At 39.6% G+C, this 24,144-nt stretch overlaps 1 protein-coding gene across 4 annotated transcripts in view; it reads right to left on the reverse strand.

Moving 5' to 3' along the window:
• Positions 1-16,560, reverse strand: part of LOC309647474 (uncharacterized protein) — a 191,516-nt gene extending 174,956 nt beyond the window's left edge. For 3 of the 4 annotated variants that reach the window (XR_014256066.1, XM_082434908.1, XM_082434909.1), the window contains exons 1-2: positions 13,518-16,560; positions 13,323-13,409 (exon numbers count right to left, since the gene is read on the reverse strand). Coding sequence is in view for 2 of the 4 variants with exons in the window: in XM_082434908.1 (XP_082291034.1) it covers positions 13,323-13,409; positions 13,518-13,631 (201 nt within the window). In the remaining 2 variants the exon portion in view is untranslated. The remainder of the gene's footprint in view (positions 1-13,322; positions 13,410-13,517) is intronic. The other variant, XR_014256065.1, reaches the window with a different exon arrangement.
• Between the last annotated feature and the right edge of the window lie 7,584 nt (positions 16,561-24,144).

Below are 24,144 nucleotides of genomic sequence, written 5' to 3' on the forward strand. Positions count from 1 at the left end.
AGCCAAGACTTTGTGTTTGTGTAAAAACAGAGATGTGGACTTCCCTGGTGGTCCAGTGGCTAAGACTCTGCGCTCCCAATGCAGGGGGCCCAAGGTCAGGGCCAGGTTTGATCCCTGGTCAGGAAACTAGATCCCACATGCCACAACTAAGAGTTCACATGCTGCAACTAAAGATCCCACATGCCACAACTGAAGATCCCGCATGCTGCAATGAAGATCCTGCATGTGGCAATGAAGACCTGGAGCAGCCAAATGAAAAAATAAATATTAAAATGAAAAACTAAATATTAAAAAAAATTGTTTTTAATTAAACAAATAAATAAAATAAAAACAGAGACGTGGTCAGTTGTTTAAACTGATAAGGAATTAACAAGAAAAAAAATGAAAAGAGCTTTGTTCTGTCCTCTTTACTTTAGATTCCATTATTCATTGAGGACCTGTATTAGCGTTATCTAGGTTAGGTTGCAATAAAAACATAAAAAAAAAAAAAAAAAAAAAAGCTAAATCTCATTGGCTTGCACAAGGAAGTTTACTTGTTTTGGTTTTTTTAATTTATTTTTTTACATCACACTTGTAGTTCAGATGGCTGCCCTGGGTTCTCCCCATGGTACCAAGCTAACTTTCTGACCCCTGTACTATAAGGACGTCCCTATAACACTTGCATCAGTAGGATCAGTAGGGTGCTGTAGGAACAGATCTCAGTGCCACTGGTTCCACACTGAATCTTTTTTTGGGACATTATGGTTAAATGAAGAACTTTTCCCTTAAGGCCATCAATTGAAAGTCATTCATAAAAACTAAATTTCAAAAGTAATTGGGGAAATGATGGCAGGGATGGTTGCTAATTATCTCATAAAAGTACTATTTCGGGCTTCCCTGGTGGCGCAGTGGTTGAGAGTCCGCCTGCCGGTGCAGGGGACACGGGTTCGAGCCCTGGTCTGGGAAGATCCCACATGCCACGGAGGAACTGGGCCCGCAAGCCACAATTACTGAGCCTGCGCGTCTGGAGCCTGTGCTCCGCAACAAGAGAGGCCGCGATGGTGAGAGGCCCGCGCACCGCGATGAGGAGTGGCCCCCGCTTGCCACAACTGGAGAAAGCCCTCGCACAGAAACAAAAGACCCAATGCAGCCATAATAAATAAATAAATAAAACTTAAAAAAAAAAAAAAAGAAAAAAGAAAAGAAAAATATCCCCCAGGAATCTGAAAACAAAGACTAGATTCCAAAATAATTACTGTGAATGTACAGGGAGCGTATCTTTAAAAAAAAAGTACTATTTCTTCTATGATTATCTATGAATTTATCATGTGATCTTTAAATTGTATGTGGCCAATGCAAAACACTGACCACTCCTTTATGTTATACTTTTCTTTGGATCCTGCTTTCTGTTTTTTAATTTTTAAAAAAATTACCTTAAAAAAATTTTTTTTCTGATAGGGTGTTTCTTATTGATATATAACATATTTATTGGTGTATTCTATTATATGTTATATATATTTATCTATATATTTATCTATATAAATATGTATGTTTCTAACATGAGGAAAACATAGCATTTCTCTATTCTAGCTTCCCAAAGTTTCTTAAATTTATTTCTACTTTTATGTGTTCCTAATTAACAACAACAACTACAAAAATCACACTTTGCTTAAGCAGCCTCAAATTCCATGGCCTCTTCACATAAGTAAATGTAAAATTTTTTTTAAAAAACTAAATAAGTATCTGATAAAGTAAAAATGAGCATCATGGGGGAAAAAATGAAGATATGACGTCACTGCAGCCTCATCTTGAACTGGGCTGCATGTCCTTTGAGAAGTCCACGTAGAATGCCAATATGTACTCATGTTCAGAGAAGTCTTTTACATTTTGAAATTCTGTCCTTGGCTGCTCTGAGAAGGATCTGTGGACAAGCATAGGCACCTTTTCTCTTTACCATCATCTGGGCACTGCACCAGTTACCATGAAGTTCATCCACAGATGTTCCTGGTTTTTTGGTTCGTTTCATTGTTCTTTGTCTTTTCTTTTCCTCCTCATGCTGGCAACATGCTATAGTGAACAGAACATGAGTTCTGGAATAAGGCAGGCCAGAGTTCAAAACTCTGTTCCATCTCTGAGATATAGGCCAGTTACTCACCCACTCAGATTATTTCTTCACTCACAAAATAAGAGTAGCTCTTGTGATTCAAAGGCACATTCACGGATCTTATAAGTCTTAAACTGAAGTCTTATAATGTAACTTTGAGAACATCTTCATATACTTTCTGGAGTCCAAGTCCAGGTAATCCTACACCAACTGAGGCAGTGCTGTCTCTATAACAATCTGAAGAATGTATTTTAGGAACCTAGCTGTGACAATCCTGGGCCCACTGGAATCAACCATATGATGTTGGACAAAGTGTGGGAAATGCTGATTTGAGAGGCACTGGGACAGTAAAGGATGACTGAAGACTGACATGCTTCACCTGTGTGTGTTTCCATTTGATTAGCAACCAACTTCCTTACAAAGGGGAAGATGTTTGACTCATTCCCAGCTAGAGATGGAATCATCCCATCTGCCCAGATCCAAGTCTGTTCCACCCTAACCTAGCTCTACACTGTCAACACTGACATCTTTATACCTACATAGGGTCCATCCTGAGAGAAGAAGACCCCGACATGAGTGTGGATGAAACTTCTGCCCCTACTTCTCTAGGAAGTCTCCAGAATAAGGAGACTGTCACAGGATGATCATCAAGGCTGCAGAGGGTGCATGGAGGAGCCTTGAATAAATGCACGATGATACACTCCTCAGTTTATAGGAGAGCTGAACATAAGGAAGTGGCCGCAGGTCCTTTGGGGGGAGGAACTGAGGTGAAGTTACTACGTACAATGGCCTTGTTGTTGCAATGCCATTTTCACTGGGATTCAACCTCTCCTTCAGTCAGTGGCTCTGAGTATGAGAACTTGGCTCAAGTTTGGAAACTAAGAGATCTTGATTTTTTTTAGGGGCAACTGCTCTCAGCCTCCTGGTCTCCCGTTCTCCCATGATTTTTTTTTTTTTGGCTTTTTTTTTTTTTTTAACATGAGTTGAGTAATATTCTTGTTGGCTGCCCATCTATCTTTCCCATAGAAAAGCACAGTGTTCTTTTAATCATTTCCATAACTCTCTGGCCCTGTGTGCCACTCTGACCTAGATGCTCATTTTGAAAATTGTAGTCGCTTTACTGCTGACAGATAAGCACAGCCACCTGGCTTTTATTATACTGAGATCTTTTTATCCTCATTGCTCTCAGAGAGTCCTGTTTTGTAACAGCATCTCCCACCATCAGCCTTGGCTTATAGAGGACAGTCATCCCTGACCTTTTCAACAATACGGGTGTCCCTCTTTCCAATGTCCTCAGGGCCCTCCTATGTAACTTGTTGAGCTGGTGGGTTTCGTGTCCTTATATAATATATCCACTCTTCCATGCCCATCTCCCTACCGCTGTCTGCCGTGGTAGTTCGGACATTTCTACTTGAGTTAATGTGTGCCATTGCTTTATCAAAGCTTTCAAAATCCATTCTATTAGTGTGTTAGCACCATCTCTCACCTTTGCTACGTGTTTAATCCCTATGATGAGAAAGTGCTCCTGTATTGATACATTCTTCCTTATCTATCTTTATGTCCCTCCCCCACTGATCTAAGTCCCTCAGAATCTAGGCCCACTAAGATCTTGATTGTACATATTAGCCTAGAGTTTATTTCTCCCTTAGCAGGCCCAACTTTTTCCCAGTTACTGGTCCAGGACAAGGGGGCCAACTGGTAGACCCTGTGGAGGCTGCATGCTATCTTGAAGGGCAGAAGCCTCTGCATTTTCTTCAAGCAATGAGGGGAGTGTTAGTCTTTAACAGGAAGGAGTAACAAGTTATTCAATCCCAAAGGCACAGGGGAATCTCAGGATTCAAGGTTCTTTGAGTGTAACAACCCAGATTTCCCTATATTGGAATCAGGACTTCTTCTTCCCAATCAGAGCACTGACCTTGGCATAGTAGACTTGGCCTAAGTGAGAATTGAATTTCTCTAGAGCTGTACCACTCTTCTAATTAAGTCCTGGGCCTAAGCCTTAGCTTTTGTTTTTTTAGTTATAAAAGATGAGAGTCTCCATAAGCTGCCAAGGAGGCCCTCTGGCTTTTAGACTTTACCTTAAATGCATGATTAATCACCCTCAGCTTTTCATTGTCTTTCTTCGATGCATCAGTAACAACTAGCCAGAGCCATCTGATTCTATAATCTTTGTAATTACTTCTTATACCAAACCTCTCACATGCCTGAGGTATAACACCCCACCAGTTATCTGTGTAGTCCCTCCCTCTGATATCCCATCCCAATTCACAGACAAGGAAAGTTTTTAAAAGTATATTACAACCATATGTCAATGTCCATCAGTGCTCTGTGTTCTACCAGTTATGTGGTCCTTATTGTCAGTCATCCAGTCAGCAAGGAATCTTATAGAAATAAAAAAAGATTATGAAGGAATACTATGAACAATTGTATACCAATAAATTAGAAAATTTAGATGAAGTGCCTCAGTTCCTGGAAAGACACAAACTACCAAAACTTACTCAAGAAGAAATAGACAATCTGAGAGATCTATAACAAGCAAAGAGATTGAATTAGTAACTGAAAATCTATCCACAAAGAAAAGCCCAGGGACAGATGGCTTCACTGGTGAATTCTACCATACATTTAAGGAAGAATTAATATCAATTTTTCACAAATTCTTCCAAAAAAAAAAAAAAAAAGAGGTGGGAACACTTTCTAATTCATTTTATGAGTAAGTATTACCCTGATACCAAAACCAGACAAAGATACTACAAGAAAACTACACACCCATATCTTTTATGAATAAAGACACAGAAATCCTCAATAAAATACTAGCAAACCAAATCCAGCAACATATTAAAAAAAGTATACACCCCGACCAGATGGGATTTATACCAGGAATGCAAGATTGGTTTAACATCTGAAAATCAATTGATGTAATATACCATATCAACAGAATGAAAAGCAAAAACTACATATTTCAATAGATGAAGAAAAAGCACTTGACAAAAATCCAACACCTTTCATGATGAAAACATTCAACAACTAGAAATAGAATGGAACTTCCTCAACCTGACAAAGGGCATGTAGGAAAAACCCAGAGTTAATACCATACTTAATGGTGAAAGACTAGAGGCTTTCCCCTGAGATCATGAAGAAGACAGGATGTCCACTCTCACCACTGCTATTCAACTTTGTACTTGTGGTTCTAGCCAGGGCAATTTGGCAAGGAAAAGAAATAAAAGCATCCAGAAGAAGATAGATGTAAAACTATCTCTATTTGCAGATAACACATTCTTGTACATAGAAAATCCTAAAGAGTCCACTAAGAAACTAGTAGAACTAACAAATGAGCTCAGTAAGCTTGCAGGATACAAGATCAAGATACAAAAATCAATTGTATTTCTATACACTAGCAAAAAACAATCCAAAAATGAAATTAAAAAACAATTCCATTAACAAGAACTTCAAAAATAATAAAATACTTAAGAATAAATTTAACAAAGAATTTCAAAACTTACACTCTGAAAACTACAAAATATTGTTGAAAGAAATTTTAAAAGATCTAAATAAGTGGAAAAACGCCCCACGTTCATGGATCGGCTGACTTAATATCATTAAGATGGCAGCCTTCCCCAGTTAATCTGTAGATTCAATTCAGTCTCCGTCAGAATCCCAGCTGGGTTTTTTGTAGAAACTGAAAAGCTGATTCTAAAATTTTTTATGTGATTGCAAGGGACCCAGAATAGCCAAAGCAGTTTTGAAACAGCAGAATGAAGTTGGAGGATACACACTTGTTAATGTCAAAACTTCATGCAAAGCAATGGTAATCAAGACAGTCTGCTGCTGACATAAAGGCAGACATAGATCAATGGAACAGAATCGAGAATTCAGAAATAAAGCCATGTGCTTCAGGTCAACTGAATGTTGCCAAAACCAGGTAAGGAAATGGAAAGGAACAAATCTGTACCATATGACATAAAATAGGTCAGGCAAAGCCTGACAATAGGAAACAATAGAATTGTTTCATAGTTGTGACCAGCTCTGGGCTCAGTTTCATCTGCTTGGAATTCCAGCAGGACATTCTAAGATGGCAAAGAGTCCCAGCTGTGACAAGAGTTGGGACACTCTTTCTATGTGGCCAGCACTCATGCTTTATCACCAACAAGATATACTAGTTATTTTGGTTTTGCAGAAGCAAAGGATAATACTTTCCATCTGGCCTTCTGGGTTGTAAAGAAACCAATTCTCCTCCTTTTGGCATCAGTGTATGTGAAGTGAGACTCCCTGAAGAAGAAAGGATGGTAGGAATAGCTTAAGTCTTCCTGATGATAAAAGAAAGCACCAAGCTCATTCCTTCCCTGGTAAAGCTAACTAAGTCCTAATCAACAATAAGAAAGCGTACCCCCTTTCAGAACCTTGGCCTCGGCTTGCTTTTGGCCTTAGGAAAACTTTACCTTTTTAGAAACAGAAGGCAGAGCAGCCACTTCTGCAGTCTCTCAGCCCCTCAGCTGAGGTTCAGTGTCAGAAAATTCTCTTGTTTTAATCAGCAAAAGAGCTATCTTTCTTCTGCTGTTAATGATTTTTTAGCACTGTTTGAACTCAATATTGTTTTTAACAGGAAATAAGATAAAAAGAAGGATCAAATCATACAGAGAAGCGGAAAGTGATTTTTACTTTACAACTCTCAGTATTCATACCACTTTCCCTGGGAGAGTTTAATTCCAAGTGCCACTAAGTTATTTTCCAGTAGAAAATGACAGCAGCCTGTCTGAGGAGAAAAAGGGAACAAACTACATTAATATATCACCTCCCCTGCTCCCAAACTCTGCCTGCCTTCCTCCTACAAGTGTGTCTGTCCAAGAAGCTAAGAGAGGGCATTTGTGGCTAAAATGTACTCTTATAGTTTGCAAGAAGCATTCTTTACATTCTTTACATTTTAAATACATCAGGGTCGGAGGAGACAAAAGAAGGAGCTGCCCTTTATTATATGGGGTGGATAATAATGGACAAGGCAAAAAACAAGAGGACTTCCATGTCATTTTTTACCTCACTTCTCCATGGAGTGGTCAATTTTAGTCCGATGACCAGTGCAGGGGGTGGAAGTCTTCCAAAAAAGAAGAAAATTGGATCCAGAACTTCTGCAACTTAAAATGCTCTCAAGTCAATAGGCAGAAATGGTTGGAGGTTTTTAAGGCTCTGCCAATTAGTATTTTAGAAAACTCAGGGAGACTGTGTGAAACACTCTTAAATCTGACACTACCAAGTCACCAACATAACAATCCCAGACTTCTTTAAAATGTTATCAAATGATCCATGTGTCGGAACTAAAGAGACCACGAGGAGCAAAATAATAACGACCAAGTAGATGGTCTTCAATCCCACTCTGTCTAGCCTCCAGGAAGGGGGAAATAATAGAGATATTTTGGCCCCAGGAAGTTCCCCACCTAAGCCTTTCAAATAAAATCTTAGTGCTAGATTTTATGACAACAGAGTACTGCCGTAGGTGAGTTGATAGTGTCCTGAATCCCATGGTGGCCACAAAAAATGGCCTTGAGGGCAGACTGAGAAGATTCTGTTTACCTTGGAGAACATGCACTTAGCAGGTCCCTCTTTCCCTGTTTTTCCAAGGTTGGATGTGAGAGACACTATTGTGGGAGGCTCACTTATAAGCTCCCAAATAACATAGCCTGCTGTTCCCAACTAAGCCTCCCGTTCATTGGTTCATGTCTTATCACCCTAAACCCCAGCCACACTGGCCCATCAGCCTGGGTGTGTGAGCTACCACCAAAGGCTGGGAACCACGTGCATGCTGTGTGATGATTTTGCACACTTTGGGGATGACTTTCAGGAGACAGGGAGTAGTGGACACAAAAGTAGATCTCTCTTGGATCAGAAGAGGGGAGTTCGTAGATTCCCCAGGGACAAGAAGAGTGGGGTAAAATGAATGCTTGAGTTTACCTAAGCCATGATCAGCACAACAGCTGGCAAGACATGGTGATCAAGAGCACAGACCCTGGAGACAGAATCTTCTGGGTTTGAATCTCTGCTGGGCGGTTAATAAGGTCTGTGCCCAGAGCCCCCCATGTCCAGCTTCTCTGCACCACAGTCCCTCAGATACAAAATGGGGGTAATAGAGCCTACCTCACAAGTCTGTTTTGAGGATTAAACATAACATTGTATATAAAAGCACAGTATAGGACACAGCCCTTAGTAGATGCTCAATAATTGTTATTACCATGACAATCCCATTACATGGGGGACACTATTTTTAAAAATTTCCCAATCCTTCCTGCTCTAAATCCTCCTTTGCAAAGCACATTCTGGGTTTTAAATAGTTTTCATATACAAGGGTTAGAAGCTGCCCTTCTTACCTGGCAGACGTCCCCTTTTGGTGCCCGTCTGCTTCCACCATCCTCTCAAGGTTTCTGGCCTAAAACTCTCAGATCAGATTTGAAGAAAAAAGTAAAAAGGGAATTCTTTCCCTCCTTTTCAAACCTATGAAGATGAATTGCTAATTCCTTCTCTTAGGAAATAAGGCAAAGTATGTTCAGTAATTAGTTGGAGGACAAAGCATGCTTGTCAAATTAGGCAAAGCAGATGTTCTCTTGGAGGAGTGACAAAAGAAAACTGGTGAGGGAGGAACAAGATAAGGGAGAGCAGGGCTGTCAGTCTGTAGAGAATGCAGGGCAGTGTGATCCTGCCTCAATGCTCATCCATCGAGGAGCACCGTCCAGAATGTCGACCTTCCATGTGGTCTCCATTCCCCAGACTGCCTCTACACGCAGCCCCCTGGACTCTATATGGGGGGGTTCTTCAAATCCTAACCTTGGAGAAAAACGCTGCAACTCTGAGCTCAATGCATTTGACTGCCATGCACCACGTTTGTGCCTTAGCTCCTAACACTGGTCTCAGCGAAGTTCCAAATTAAAGTCCCACAAAGTCCCACTCTTTTGGGATTGGACCCTTAAGTGAACACATTTTGGTATTGTTCTTCTCATGTAGAGAAATTGCATAATAACGGAAGAGAAGATGAATATATGGGTGGGCAAAAATTTTAAGTGCCTATAAATATCTCATGTATTTGGCATATTTAATCTTCATAAAATACTAAAGTTGGGATTGTTTCCTACATTTTATGGACAAGAAAGAGGCTCAATTCAGACTCATCAAGAGAAAAAGGGAGAAGGCCCAAATCAATAAATCAGAAATGAAAAAGGAGAAGTTACAACAGACACCACAGAAATGCAAAGGATCATAAGAGACTACTATGAACAACTATATGTCAATAAAATGGATAACCTAGAAGAAATGGACAGATTCTTAGAAAGGTACAATCTCCCAAGACTGAACTAAGAAGAAGTAGAAAATATGAACAATTACCAGGAATGAAATTGAATCAGTATTTTTAAAACTCCCAACAAACAAAAGTCCAGGACCAGTTGGCTTCACAGGTGAATTCTACCAAACATTTAAAAAAGAGTTAACACCTATTCTTCTGAAACTATTCCAAAACATTGCTGAGGAAGGTACACTTCCGAACTCATTCAATGAGGCCACCATCAGCCTGATACCAAAACCAGACAAAGATATCACAAACAAACACACACATACACACAAACTATAGGCCAGTATCACTGATGAACATAGATGCAAAAATCCTCAACAAAATACTAGCAAACTGAATCCAGCAATACATTAAAAGGACCATACACCATGATCAAGTGGGATTTATCCCAGGGATGCAAGGATTTTTCAATATGGGCAAATCAATCAACGTGATAAACCACATTAGCAAACTGAAGAATAAAAAACCAGATGATCATCTCAAAAGATGCAGAAAAAGCTTTTGATAAAATTCAACTTCTGCTTATGATAAAAACTCTCCAGAAAGCAGACATAGAGGAAACATATCTCAACATAATAAAGGCCATATATGACAAACCCACAGCTAATATACTCAACAGTGAAAAGTTGAAAGCATTTCCTCTAAGATCAGGAACAAGACAAGGCTGTCCACTGTCACCACTTTTATTCAACATAGGTTTGGAAGTCCTAGTCACAGTAACCAGAGAAGAAAAAGAAATAAAAGAAATCCAAATTGGAAAGGAAGAAGTAAAACTGTCACTGTTTGCAGATGACATGATACTGTGCATAAAAAATCCTAAGGATGGCGCAAGAAAACTACTAGAGCTCATCAATGAATTCAGTAAAGTTGCAGGATACAAAATTAATATACTTAAATCTGTTGCATTTCTATACACCAACAACAAACTATCAGAAAGAGAAAGTAAAGAAACAATCCCATTTACCATTGCATCAGAACAAATAAAATGCCTAGGAATAAACCTACCTGAGGAGGCAATAGGTCTATACTCAGAAAACTATAAGATGCTGATGAAAGAAATTGAAGACAACACAAACAGATGGAAAGATATACTGTGTTCTTGGCTTGGAAGAATCAAAACTGTTGAAATGACCATACTACCCAAGGCAATGTACAGATTCAGTGCAATCCCTATCAAAATACCAATGTCATTTTTCACTGAACTAGAGCAAATAATTTTAAAATTTGTATGGAGACACAAAAGACCCCGAATAGCCAAAATAATCTTGTGAAAGAAGAACTGGCTTCAGACTATACTACAAAGCAACAGTAATCAAAACTGTATGGAACTGGCACAAAAACAGACACATAGATCAATGGAACAGCATAGACAGCCTAGAAATAAACCCACGCACTTATGGTCAATTAATCTATGACAAAGGAGGCAAGATATACAATAGAGAAAAGAGAGTCTCTTCAATAAGTGGTGCTGGAAAAACTGGACAGCTACATGTAAAACAATGAAATTAGAGCATTTCCTCACACCATATAAAAAAATAAACTCAAAATGGATTAAAAACCTAAATGTAAGACTGAATACTCTAAAACTCCTAGAGGAAAACATAGGCAGAACACTCTTTGACATAAGTCACAGCAAAATCTTCAGATCTGTCTCCTAAAGTAAAGGAAATAAAAGCAAAAATAAACAAACGGGACCTAATTATATTTCAAAGCTTTTACATAGCAAAGGAAATCATCAACAAAATGAAAAGGCAACCCATTGACTGGAAGAAAATATTTGCAAATAATATGACCGATAAGGGATTAATATCCAAAATATATAAACAGCTTGTACAACTCAACATCAAAAAAAACAAATAGCCCAGAATAGGCAAAAGAACTGAATAGACATGTTTCCAAAGAGGAAATGCAGATGGCCAATAGACACGTGAAAAGATACACAACATTGCTAATCATCAGGGAAATGCAAATCAAAACCACAATGAAATACCACCTCACACCTGTCAGAATGTCTATCATCAAAAAGAACACAAATAACAATTGTTGGTGAGGATGTGGAGAAAAGGGAACCCTCCTACACTGTTGATGGGAATGTAAATTGGTACAGCGACTGTGGAAAACAGTATGGAAGTTTCTCAAAAAACTAAAAATAGAACTACCATATGACCCAGCAATTCCACTCCTGGGTATATATCCAAAAAAACCCCAAAAACACTAATTCAGAAAGATACATGCACCCCAATGTTCATAGCAGCATTATTTACAATTGCCAAGATATGGAAACAACCTAAGCGTCCATCAGTGAATGAATGGATAAAGAAGATGTGGTATATATACAATGGAATACTACTCAGCCATAGAAAAGATTGAAATTTTGCCGTTTGCAGCAACATGGGTGGACTTGGGGGGCATCATGCTAAGTGAAATAGGTCAGACAGAGAAAGACAAATACTGTATGATATCACTTATATGTGGAATCTAAATAATACAACAAACTAGTGAATAAAACAAAAAAGAAGCAGACTCACAGATACAGAGAATAAACTAGTGGTTACCTGTGTGGGGTTGTGCTGGGGGAGTAATATAGGGGAGGGGGAGTGGAAGATACGAATTATTGGGTATAAGATAGGTCAAGGATGTATTCTACAACATGGGGGAATATAGCCAATATTTTTCAATAACTGTAAATGGAAAGTTACCTTTAAAAATTGTTTAAAAAATTTTTTAATTAAATGATAATTTTAAAAAAGAAACACAAAAGAGGCTCACTGAGAGGTAAAGGCAGGCTTCAAATGCCGGGCTCCAAATCCTGTCTGGTGCTTGTCACCACACTGATTTGACTCCCTGTGGTATTACTGCAAACTGGGTATCCTTAGCCTCTTTCTAGCACTTTTATGAGCTTTTTCTCACTTAAAAAGTTTAGAGATTGGAATAAATCACCTCAAAGTTACTTCCCAGCTCTGTCACTTATTAAAAGGAAGGGCCTTCCTGTAATGGCGAGGCCTGAGGATAACAGGATTCTTTCAACGTTTGGAAACACCCAGCCCCCTCACTCAGGGTGGGAGACAAAGCTGGGATCCGTGGGGAAGCTGGTCGTGGGCTGAGAAACCAGGCAAGTGTGAATTCTAATCCTGGTGCTGACATTGACTTCCTCCTAATCCTCGCAGTCACTTTGTTTCTGGGTTTCCATCTCTGCAACAAGGTTAATAGGACTCATCAATCGCCCAGGAGGTGTTCACGTCTGCCCTGCGTTTGCAAGGAGCTAAAACCTCATTTCTGAATGCTTGTGGCTGTCTTACATGGAGGAACCCTCAGAAACAAAAATCAGGAATGCTGGAGGGCAAGTTGTTGAAAACCGCATTTAAAAAAATAGCATGTGTGAACCTGCTCAATGATCTCAAATCTAAAACTCATTTTAAGAAGCAGGAGTTCCATTATTTGTTCAGCTATTAGGGAAAAAATTTTGCAGCTAGAGTCCAGCCTAGGAGAAGACACATAGGAAAAAAGTTCTAGAATAATACCAGACATTTTGGAGCTCACACTCACAAAAGCAATGTACTCTAATCTCTTTCTTTTCTTCCTTTTTTTTTTTTTTAAAAAATATTATCTTTACCAACAGAATGACAGACTGAGTTGGAACACAGGATAGTCGTTTACATCCTCATTTAAATGGTTGACTTTTAACCCTGAAGAAACATTCTGGAAGAAGTAGAATCATCCAGAACTTGCTCAAAGTTTCAAATGGGTAGAAATAGCTGAACACAGCAGGAAATCCCCAGATTGTACGCTTGTCTGTGAGGTGAAACAATTTGCCGGGTGAGCTTCATCTTGTCATGCCTTTTGTAGATGAATATATACAAAACACACACACACATTCAGAGCATACAGCTTTTATCAAAAAGTTTTTCCTACCCTGCTGTGATGGGGCGCCTGCCGTGGAGAGTCGGGGGAAGAGAGTGGGTCAGCCAGCTGTGCACCTGCATCTGTAATTCCTCCGACCTGCGCATTCAAGGGAAGAGAAATTTCCTAATGTCTCTCTCCGTACCTTCTCATTATCCTCAAAGGCTGATCGTGTCTGCGCTCCCTCTTAAGAGCAGTGAGACTCACTTTTCTTTTATGCAGGTCTTCCTTATGATTCTTTTTCCATCCTGAACTGAATTTCTGACTGCTTTTCTCAGGCTGTGATAAATCAGGGACTTCTGTTTCCCACTCCGACTCCATTCTGCAATCACAGTAGATATACAACCCACAGAGTTAGGCAAACAAAAGAATTTTTCATTTTCTCTTTCATTCAATAAGGCTCCAATTTCTGTCACCCTCCAACCTTTTGACCTGTGTCCTAATGGCACCGGTCACTCAAGGGCAGAAGTTCAGCCGCAGGTTAAGTCTGTGTGTGTTGATGTGGAGGAGAGGGTGTGTGCTCACTTCCTGTTGTCTATGCCTGCACGGTGAGATTGCTCTTGCAGGGCCCTGAAATCCCACCTGCTGAGTGAGCTCCTTCCCCTGAAAGGTTAAAAAAAAGAAAAGAAAAAGGTTGTTTTCCCTTTTCTTTCCCTCTGGTCACCAAACCCTTTTGTCTTTGCTGCAGCTGAGCTGACATTAGCCAGCCTTACCTTGAAAGGTTTGAGGGAATAAGTGCTGTTATACTGACTATTCCATTTGGTTGTAACAATTTCCCAGTTTGCACTTCCTAGCATCTATTCATCTATGAATCCTGAAGATTGCATTCAAATGTGCCTTGGGTTGCTGTTTTAAGATGTTTGAAACTAATGGGAAACTATGTATTCAATAACTGAAGCACCATGGAAACACAGACTATATGGGGAAAGTTCTAATTAAGTCACATAATTTCCCTCATAGGATCTTTCTCTCCTATATGCCTGCTCTTGCCAGGTCACCTGCTACTGCCCTACTCTGCCATCCTACCACGCTGCTTCCAGGAGATAAACTCTCTACCTGCCACTAGCATTTGTGTTAAATAGCTGAACTGTTATGGAAAGTGTTGCTTTGAATCCGCCTGCCGATGCAGGGGACACGGGTTCGAGCCCTGGTCTGGGAAGATCCCACGTGCCGCGGAGCCACTAAGCCCGTGCGCCGCAACTACTGAGCCTGTGCTCTAGAGCCTGCAAGTCACAACTGCTGAGCCCGCGTGCCACAACTACTGGGGCCCGCCCGCCTAGAGCCCGTGCTCCGCAGCGAGGGAGGCCAGCACAGTGGGAAGCCCACGCACCTCGGCGAGGAGTGGCCCCCGCACGCCACAGCTGGAGAGAGCCCGCGCACAGCAGTGAAGACCCAATGCAACCAAGGATAAATAAGTAAATTAATTAAAATTTATTTTAAAAAAAAAGACAGGAGCTCTCATTTTTTGGTAAACAAACAAACAAAATTCATTCATTTATTCATTTGTGCATTTATCCAATCCGCTCAGTTATCCATTCAGCTGTTCATCTCTCCCTCTTCTAGGCAGACCCGGGCTCTAGACAGTGGACAGCTGTGAACTAGCCTGAGTAGTTCAGTATGGCTCCAGTATAGGGTGGGATGAAGGCCAGGTGAAACCATCCTGGAAAAGGACGTAGTATTCATTACCCACTCATAATAATATACACCACGCCTTATATCTCCTGTCTTCCCAAGACCTTCTCTGCACAGCCCACACCACGTGAGCAGGCATTGTGTACATAGCATGGCGGTGCCCTCCAGGGACCCCGTTCTCTCACATTCAGCTGGCCCCTGAAAGATACCACAGAAAGGATATTTAATTTGGTACCTCTCCAGAAACACTGATTTACTCTCCCTGCTGGTTCTCTCTTTCCCCTCCAAGTCTGTATGACAGACTCTAAGACAAACAATGGGCATGTAATTAACTACTTGACCTCTGCTCAGCTATGTGGACAGATGATATGTAATGCTTCCTTTCTTCTTTTCCGTTTTTGCCAGGATTCCAAGTTATGTGTGTCTTTCGGTTGCTCAGTCTCTTGTTTCGCCTTCCCCCATATGGTGTGACAGATCACTACAACAGACCATTATGGATGGGCTCCCATGTGGGAAGACTGCCTTACTGAGGCAGATTAATGATCACCCTGGAGGAGTGCCACAGTCTGCTTTCCAGGGACCAAATCCGGCTGCTACTGAGGAAGATATAAAAAATCTATAGGCACTTAATTGTGCAATGTTATACTTCTCAGTACCAGCTGGTGATCAAATTATGAGATGAAACAGGAGGATTTATAATCCTTGAAATTTCAGCTGAGCCTGTGTTGTCACAGAGGCAGTCTGACCATATGGTCCATCCCTCTTGCAAAGTTCCAAGAAACCCCCCCAGGGTACTGAGCCCCCAAGGGTTAATTTCATCGTCTGTTTACTTCCTATTAGAGCAAGAGATAAGATGCAGTGGGGTACTCCTATTCCATTTATTATTTTTCTTTGAATCTATGTTCTCATCAAATATGAGTGGCTCTCTCCCTAAAATATGTGACTCTTTTCCCCAAAATGGTTTAGCATTTCTTACTGTAAATCCTTCATCATACAGCTGTTCCCTGTTCTTTATCTGAACTGTCATACTTTCCTTCCTAGGATTTCTATCATTGTCTTCATTCTGGTTTACTATAAGCATTTCCAGAATTTTCATGGTGACTGTTTTTCTCGTCTCTAACTCAAGGATCTGTGCCAATATATAAATATATGGGACATAGTTCTCTATATATGGTTTTGTTCCAATATCAGCAGGAAAATAAAGTCCTTATGTTTCTCTCCCCCAACGTTCTTCTATATCTGTGTATGGAACTTAAGAGACAAAAATGTCTCATTCAAGATATAAATGGCAAACCTAAGGTATTTAGGAGATGTATAAAAATCAACGAGTTGCATTTTAGACACAAAAAACCATCATGGATCTCTGAATGGAGATATTGCAAAGGAAGACAGTGGCCAGCCTGGGAAAGAGTAAGATACCTTCAACTGGATTTCATGAGTAAGTGTTGCCCAAAGATGGATCTATGTAGAGTTGCAGGTACTTATAGTAAAAAAAAAAAAAAAAAAAAAAGAAAAAGTTTTGAAGGAGCAGGAAAAAGATGGGAGACTCAAGGTCAAAGTCATGGACAGTAATCTAACCAATGCACAACATTGAAAACGTCAGAGGAAAGTGGAAAAAACTATCTCCTCTGTAAAATGGTGATAAGAATAGTATTAACTCCGCAAATTGATCCATTGATTATGAGAACTAAAGAAATATGTTAAAAAATGATTTATATTTTATATGTATAATATATATATGTTATATATCTATAATCATATATATATATACATAATTTTTAACAGTTCCTGACACACAGTAAGCACCACATAAGGATTAGTTGTTGTTGTGTTACTATTGGACAGAACTAAGAAACAAGAAGGTACTATCACTATTTTGACCTTTGTCAAGCCAGCTGGCTTAGGACATAGCAATAAAACTCTGGACAGCTACATTTGCAGGATGGAAAAGGGGGAAAATGAGCCAAAGGGAGAAGGAAAGAATAGGGATGCCTTAAAAATAATCTCTGCACAGTTCACATTTTTTCCAGAGCTAGGTCCAACCAGACCCTTTATCCCCGCATTTTCAACACCTCAACTCCCCGTAACGGGGACTAAAAATGTAACTCACTGCACATATCTTCTGCCATCCTTCTGGAAATCACCTAGGATATTTGCTGTTTGTAATCAATTCTCTTTTAACCAGATTAGGTCCCAGTCCTCTAGCCTCTATGTGGATTCACCCCTAATCTCACTAAGAGGCAGATGAGATTCTGTAAAGGAGAGGTTGGTAGAAAATGCTATCAGTGTGAAGGGAACAGCTAGAGCGAAGGCAGAAAAAAATAGGAATCATGAGGGTAAATTCAGAGACCGTTTGGACTAGAACACAAGTACTTGAAGTAATGTAAAGGAGAAAAGGGAGCTGGGACCGGGCAGACTTGATGAATGCCAAGGTGAGGACGTCATGCTTAACCTGGAAGAAAACACAGGGGGGCCCTGGGGGCCTGGGAGGAGAATACTTGTTAGTATTCATAGTGTACAAGCAAAACGTTTAGGAGTCCAACCTGTTCACTCCCTAGATAACCTTGCTCACATTTCTTCTCTAACCCTCAGCGTCCTTATTGTTTCGATTTTTAAAATATGTCTGGAACTTCTACTTTGTGCCAAACACTATGTGAGGCCCTCTAAGTAATTAATACCAGCATTTGTACAATTAAAGTCAGACCAAGAGACCTGTTCTGCATGTTCCAACTCTAACATCTTATGATGCTATAATCAGGATCCAGCCAACCGGATTCCCAATCCCATTAACGAAGAACAGCCAAAATATTTACCAAATGTTGTTGCATATATTCTACAGACTATTAAACACTGAAAAATTTTGTTCAGATCTACTGCCACTGGCCTGGCAATCATTTTACTTTCTCCAGGTGAATAAACAGGTGAAGAAAACTGGATAAAGAGTGATTGCTTCTCTATACTGCCTAAGAAATTAATTACATATATGAGAATGAATAAAAAAAGGAAGTGTAATATGGAATGATAATCAGGAGGTACATTATCTTGCCTAATTTTAATCAACTTTGGAATTATATAAATAGAGGTCTAACTAGTTGGTTAATTCTTTTTCAGTTTGTGTGTTTTCAAGTGATTTGTGATTTTTTTTTTAAATGTCTTTCTCCTTTCCTTTTAAGAATCCCTGGCAAGTTGACATACATATGGTGAACATATGGCCTTCTCCTAATTGATTTAATTCAGAAGAGGACCCAGGGGAAAGCTCTGAGCACTATCTGTTTGAGAGGTTTGGGGAATGTTTATTTCAGAGTGAAGGGTCTAAGTGTGATAGCATCAGAGCAGTGCAATTGAAACAGGCCAGGCAGTACCCACACATGGTCGGAAGTATCAGTGGTATAAATCATTAGGATAATTTTAACTCAGAGTCTCTGAATTGGCAGAACATTATAAAAAATACATTTTTAAGTAAAAGAAGGAGTTACTGATTGTGATGTTTATTTCAAGAGGGTTTTTTTTTAATTGCTTGTACTAAATTTCCCCCACTTGTAAAACTGTCTCTCCCCAGGTGAAGCTGCATTGCCTAATTAACCAGTGGATCAATTTGCTTACATTCCAGAAGGAGACTATGTTTGCCTAATGCATCGTCCACCTGATAGAGATAATTCTGTAGCTAAACTACGGCGGAAGAGCTGGGGCAATCCACCGCATTCCTTCCCTACAGACGGCTATAAATAAAGCCATGTGTCTATCGTCTGTTTGCTAAATGGCTCCTAGATGATAGTAATCCAGCTGCAACAAAACCGAAACCAAATTGAGTGTACTCTCTTTATTGTCCTTCCTGGTTTGGCTCTACCAATAAAGTCAAAATACATGTCACTAGCTGATGATGACCTTATTGACTTGGAGTTTAAATCCTTAATATTGGGTCACAGGACTGAATTTTGAAAATGTGACATCTGGCCATGGTTCTATCAATCTAATGCCCTTTACCCAAAGCCTATTTTGCTTTGTGATGCAAATAAGGGACATACCAGATAAAATCAGCCCTTCTGAGTCAGGCACAGGAAATATATATAATATATATATTTATGTATTTTTATATATCTAATACATGTGTATATATGTAAATATTTAATGTATGTGTATATAAGTATATATGTGCATATATACATGTACATATATAACATATAAATGTGTATGTATATGTATATTATATATGTGTGTGTCTTGTTTCTTGTCTCTTTAGCCCTCAGCCTGACACATATGTTTTTAATAAATGTTTGTTGAATGAATAAATGGTTGGGTTTTTTCCCATGGTTTACATAAATAACCATCTAGTGGATAATTTTATAGTGGCAGTAGCACTAGTACTAGTAGTAATAATACTGCTACTACTAATACAGCTCCTATTAACTGAACTTTTACGAAGTCCAGGCGCTAATGAAAATGTGCTTAGAACTAAATACTCTGTCTCATCGAATCCTGATAATTGTCCTACAAGAGAGATCTTGTTATTCTCCAGATTATAGATCAGGGGGTTGGGGTGTGAGGAGTTTAAACAATGTGCCTGAAAACAAATAGGTGATAATATAGAATCCAAATAATCTAAATAGTCTGCTTGTAATCACAGCAAACCCAACTCAGGGGAGTACATTGTCATTTCAATGAGAATTCATTGGAAGTTTCAACACTATTTTTGTTTGAGCAATATAATTTCACTTAAAGATTCCTCCTCTGCTAGGAGTTAATCATATTAAATTGTTCTGACAAATTGTTAATGACCCTGTTTTCATAGACTATAAAATAGAAGGGGTAGGAGTGGGGCCTTTGATTCTGGACACAGATTGTAGTTAAGAACAGAGTAAGACAGGAGCCAGAAAATATTATATTTCTGAAGTGCCCTTGTCCATTTCCATGGGCCTGAGCAATTCTCAGAAAAAATTATTATTGTACCTAATTAGCAACCGTTGGATCATCTTCAAATCCTTTGCAAAGGAGTGGAATATCATTGCTTCAGCTCCATGGAATGTTTAGGAATTTTCTTTTAGGAATTCATCCTAAGGAAGAAGACTTTAAGATCTGCTCTGTGCAGCACATGCCAGAGTATGCTAGCACATTTTGATGTTTTGTAAAGCGATGCAACATAAGTGCCATAGAAAACAGCACCCCAGTCAATGACCCTAAATTAAAAATTCCCTTCCTGAATTCATATGACTATAGTACCAAGAGAAAAAGGAGACCTGATATATTTCTCTGTGCATCGTGACAGTACACTTTGTCTACCCAGTGGAACCCAAAGAGGGAAAATCAAACCAAATATTATTTCAGAACTAACTGTTAGCTCATGTGATTCATTTCACACAATAGAGTTACTAACACCTCTGGTGTCATTTCTTAATCAACTGGAACTTGACCCTCCATAGTTATTATAATTAATTGCATAATTTGAGCATAAATTGTACACTTAACATTTCTGCATTATCACAGCTATTGACTTAATAAGAGGAATAATGTAGACTCATACTAGAGGTCTCTTCTGGATACCTTGAATGTCATCTCTATTCGTGAACAGAAGCAGAATTGGAGTCTATCCCTTTGAAAGTCTTTTCACTGAATTTCCTCCAAAGCCTTTCCAGTTTCATCTCATGAACCTCTCTTTAATTTATAGGCAAGGTGATTATCCAGTGCAAAGTTTTCCAGACAACATAGTTATAAATATTCTTTTTCATAGGCCACATCTGCACACTCAGGGTGGTCAGATTGTGTGTCCCGATTTGAGGTTTGGAAGCCTGGCCACAGGACGCACGTAACGACTAAGCAGCATAAGGTGAAGACAGTGCCGTGTCTATCCCAGAACTGGACAGTATTTTGAAGGGAGTGGAACAAGACTCATCAGACTACAAGGGAATTCACACCATGGGAGCTAGTGATCCTGCTAAAATAGTCCCCTTGCTAAAGAAAGATCATTGGAGTAAATATTTGTATGGTGAACAGTCCACATTCTTCCTTTCCCGTAAATGTCTACCTATCATCAAAGATCCACTTGTCACCTGCACAAATTGCAGGTGTTGAAGCCAGGCCTGTGACCCTGAAGACCATCTTTGCCGTTTCTGAATGACCTATGCATCCAAAAATGTGCCCAACGTCTACAAGCAGTTGAGCTCCTGAAATGTTCTCGAAGGAATACAAAGCATATGCCATGCAGCTGGCTCACATATCACCCATGGTGTCAGACAACTGCTCTCTGAAGTGCTCTGGTTTTCTGATCAGGAGACACCTGTCATGCTGGTCATGCAGTGGGGAGAGCCTGGGGCTGGGATGCCAATGACTGGATTCTGGGCCTGACTTGGCCACCAGGAATGTTTGGGCACAGGAGAGATCCCTTTTTCCTAAGCCTCCACTTCCTTGCTTGACAGGTGGCTCTATGAGCTTTAAGGTCCTTAACCCAGTTCAAAACGCCTGTGCTCATATGATTTTATAATCAAACAGGATAGTGGGAACTTACTTCAATCTACTCTGCGAGCTTCTTTGGAATTCTACTGGTTATTAGATACTTTGGAGAATATTATTTTCAGAAAATTACTTTTTGGTAATTTTTCACTTGGAAAGAAAGTCCACACCCACCCTCCAACAAATCTACAATACGTTATGAACATCATAAACTACCATGTATACCTTTTCACAAGCACAAGCCCTCACTGCATTATCACAGCTATTGACTTAATAAGAGGAATAATGTAGACTCATACACTATGAGTCTCTACTACATTATATAAGTACACAAGGCCTTATAATCAAGCATACTTATCCATTTTGCAAATCTGGTTCAGCAGATTCATAATAGATGGAAGCTAGCACAAAGACATCCGAACTTATTTTATGGTGACAAAGAACTGGAGGAAAATAGAAAATAACTATTTTGTCTGCTTGAAGCATTTTGTCTGAGTGACTGGGATTCATTACCCAACCAGGACAAGTGGCAAGAAGTAGGTCCCTCAAAGAACTCCTGTTTCTGAATGGCTGTTTCCTCCAGCCATTCAGAAACATCCTGAGCCATGGTGATTTACCACATCAGCCATCAATGATCCCTCCAGTGTCAAGTTGACCCCTGTCTGAGAAGCAGCTCTTGTTTAAAAGCTCCCACCCAAACAGAAGAGTGCCTCCTCCTGAAGCACTGGGTACATAAACCATGACATCCCTAAATAATAGAAAAATAACAACATAAGAATTAATGTTTTCATGACAATTTACACTTAACAAAGCAATTTCACCTTCCCAATTCAAACTCCCCCCAATGATCTTTAGAAGACATTTCCCACAGAACAGGTGCTTTGTTTTGCTTTATTATTATAATTTTCTCTGCGTAGGAAATAGTATAGACACACAACAGACTGCAAAATCCAATTTTATCCAAAATCACAGACCTTGACATGCTGGAAGCTTTGAAAATGTTTTCCAATTTCAGTAACGATGAGAAGCTATGCACCCTGCACCTGTAAATGTAAAACATGAAATGGAAACAGGCAGCCATTCATCTGCTTTCCATTTGGAGCTGTAAAACTGTCCTGGGATGTGCTGAGGAGGCATCTAGGGGTGTTTCAGAGTAGAAAGTACTTGCTAATGGGAGACAAATTTAGGTGGCCAAGAGTTGAGGGAGAGCCAGATTTAACCCCTCAAAAGCAGATACAAGTTTGTCGGGAGAAGCTTTTAAATAAACCATAGCTCTAGTGATACTTGCTTTCATTAGGACTCATAGTCCCTCATGTAGGCTTTTTAACCCAGTTCAATAGACCCCTCCCGGTTTACCAGATGTCTCTACTCAGGATGGCCTCTGTAGACAAACCCTCTCTACTCTAGTATCTTTCCCCTTATCTCTTCCCGAGTTTCTTCCTTGTCAATCACCCACCCAGAGAGCCTCCACAGTCTGCCCTTCCCTCTCTCCCAGGTGGACACCTTCAGTTGACTTAAGGACATCTTGGTGTAGCCTGCTGTCTTGTCATCATTCTTAATACTGCTGCCTTTCTCTCTCAAAAGTACCTCTTTTTGGAAGATAAATTATATGGTTGCCTTCTCTTATCTTGCCTTCTTCCCTTGCTCCTTTTATAATATCTTTAATATCTATTTCTGTAGCATCAAAATACCGTGTCAATATGAATGTCTATTGGGTCACTCCTCCAGCCCTGCCTCTCCCTTTCAAGCTGCAGACAAACAGTTCCATTTCAGTGTTCTATGTCGATTTGAGTGTCCTTCTAGAACCATAGATCCAACAAATAATAAATCAAGTCATCTTCCCCTCTTTCTCAGACACATACAGTTACTCTCTGGCATTATTATTTCTGTTAAAGGAAACCAGTAAAGCTCAATATTGGAAAGTCATCTTATCAAAGGAATCATATGTCATTTCCCATAACTCCTTCTGGGTCAAGATGCTCCAAACCCATGTTTTATGCTCCCTTCCACTGGAAGCACCTCCAGCCCTAATTTCCTCACTCCCAGACTATTACAAATGCTTGCTCACAGCTGTTCAAAAATTAACCGTGATTCCACAGGACTGCTAAATGAACTTAAACCCCTTGGCCTGGCTTTCAAGGGCTTGCATATTATGCCTTCAAATCAACTTGTTGATCTATTTCAGCTCTAACTTACCAGAACTTTAGGATTCTAAATATCCTTCCTTATTTCTCAGTAGTAATCAACCTTGTATTCTATGCCTCAGGTGAATCTGTCTACCTACAAACAGGTTGTATTCATTTCTGAGAATAATCTGTAATTCCTTGCCTTTGTGGCCTCATCTGTGTCACTTTGTAAAAAAAATTTTTTAAACAAACTTTATTTTTCATAATAGAAAAATTCCAAAGATAGCACAAAAAGTTTCAATACACTGTGCCATTTCTTCACCCTGGAATGTTCTCATCTTTGTTTCTACCACTGAAGTCTACCCATTCTTCAAAGACCTATTCAAACACGGCTGCCTCAGAAAACCTTTCTTTCTCCACTCTCCCGCAAATAAGTAATGTTTTCTCGGCTTCATGTTCACCACTATTACCATCATTCTTTATTTTCAGAACTTTACATTATAGTGGCCTCTGAAGGTTTCACTTCCTTTCAATAATAGCCAGATCCAAATTCATTTTCCATATTGCTGTCAGGCTGATCTTTCTAAACATGAAACTCATCATAGCATTTCCTAGCTTAAAGGCTTTTAATG

Source organism: Balaenoptera physalus, assembly GCF_965194825.1.
Source record: "Balaenoptera physalus genome assembly, chromosome: 18".
In the NCBI taxonomy this organism is placed as follows: domain Eukaryota; kingdom Metazoa; phylum Chordata; class Mammalia; order Artiodactyla; family Balaenopteridae; genus Balaenoptera; species Balaenoptera physalus.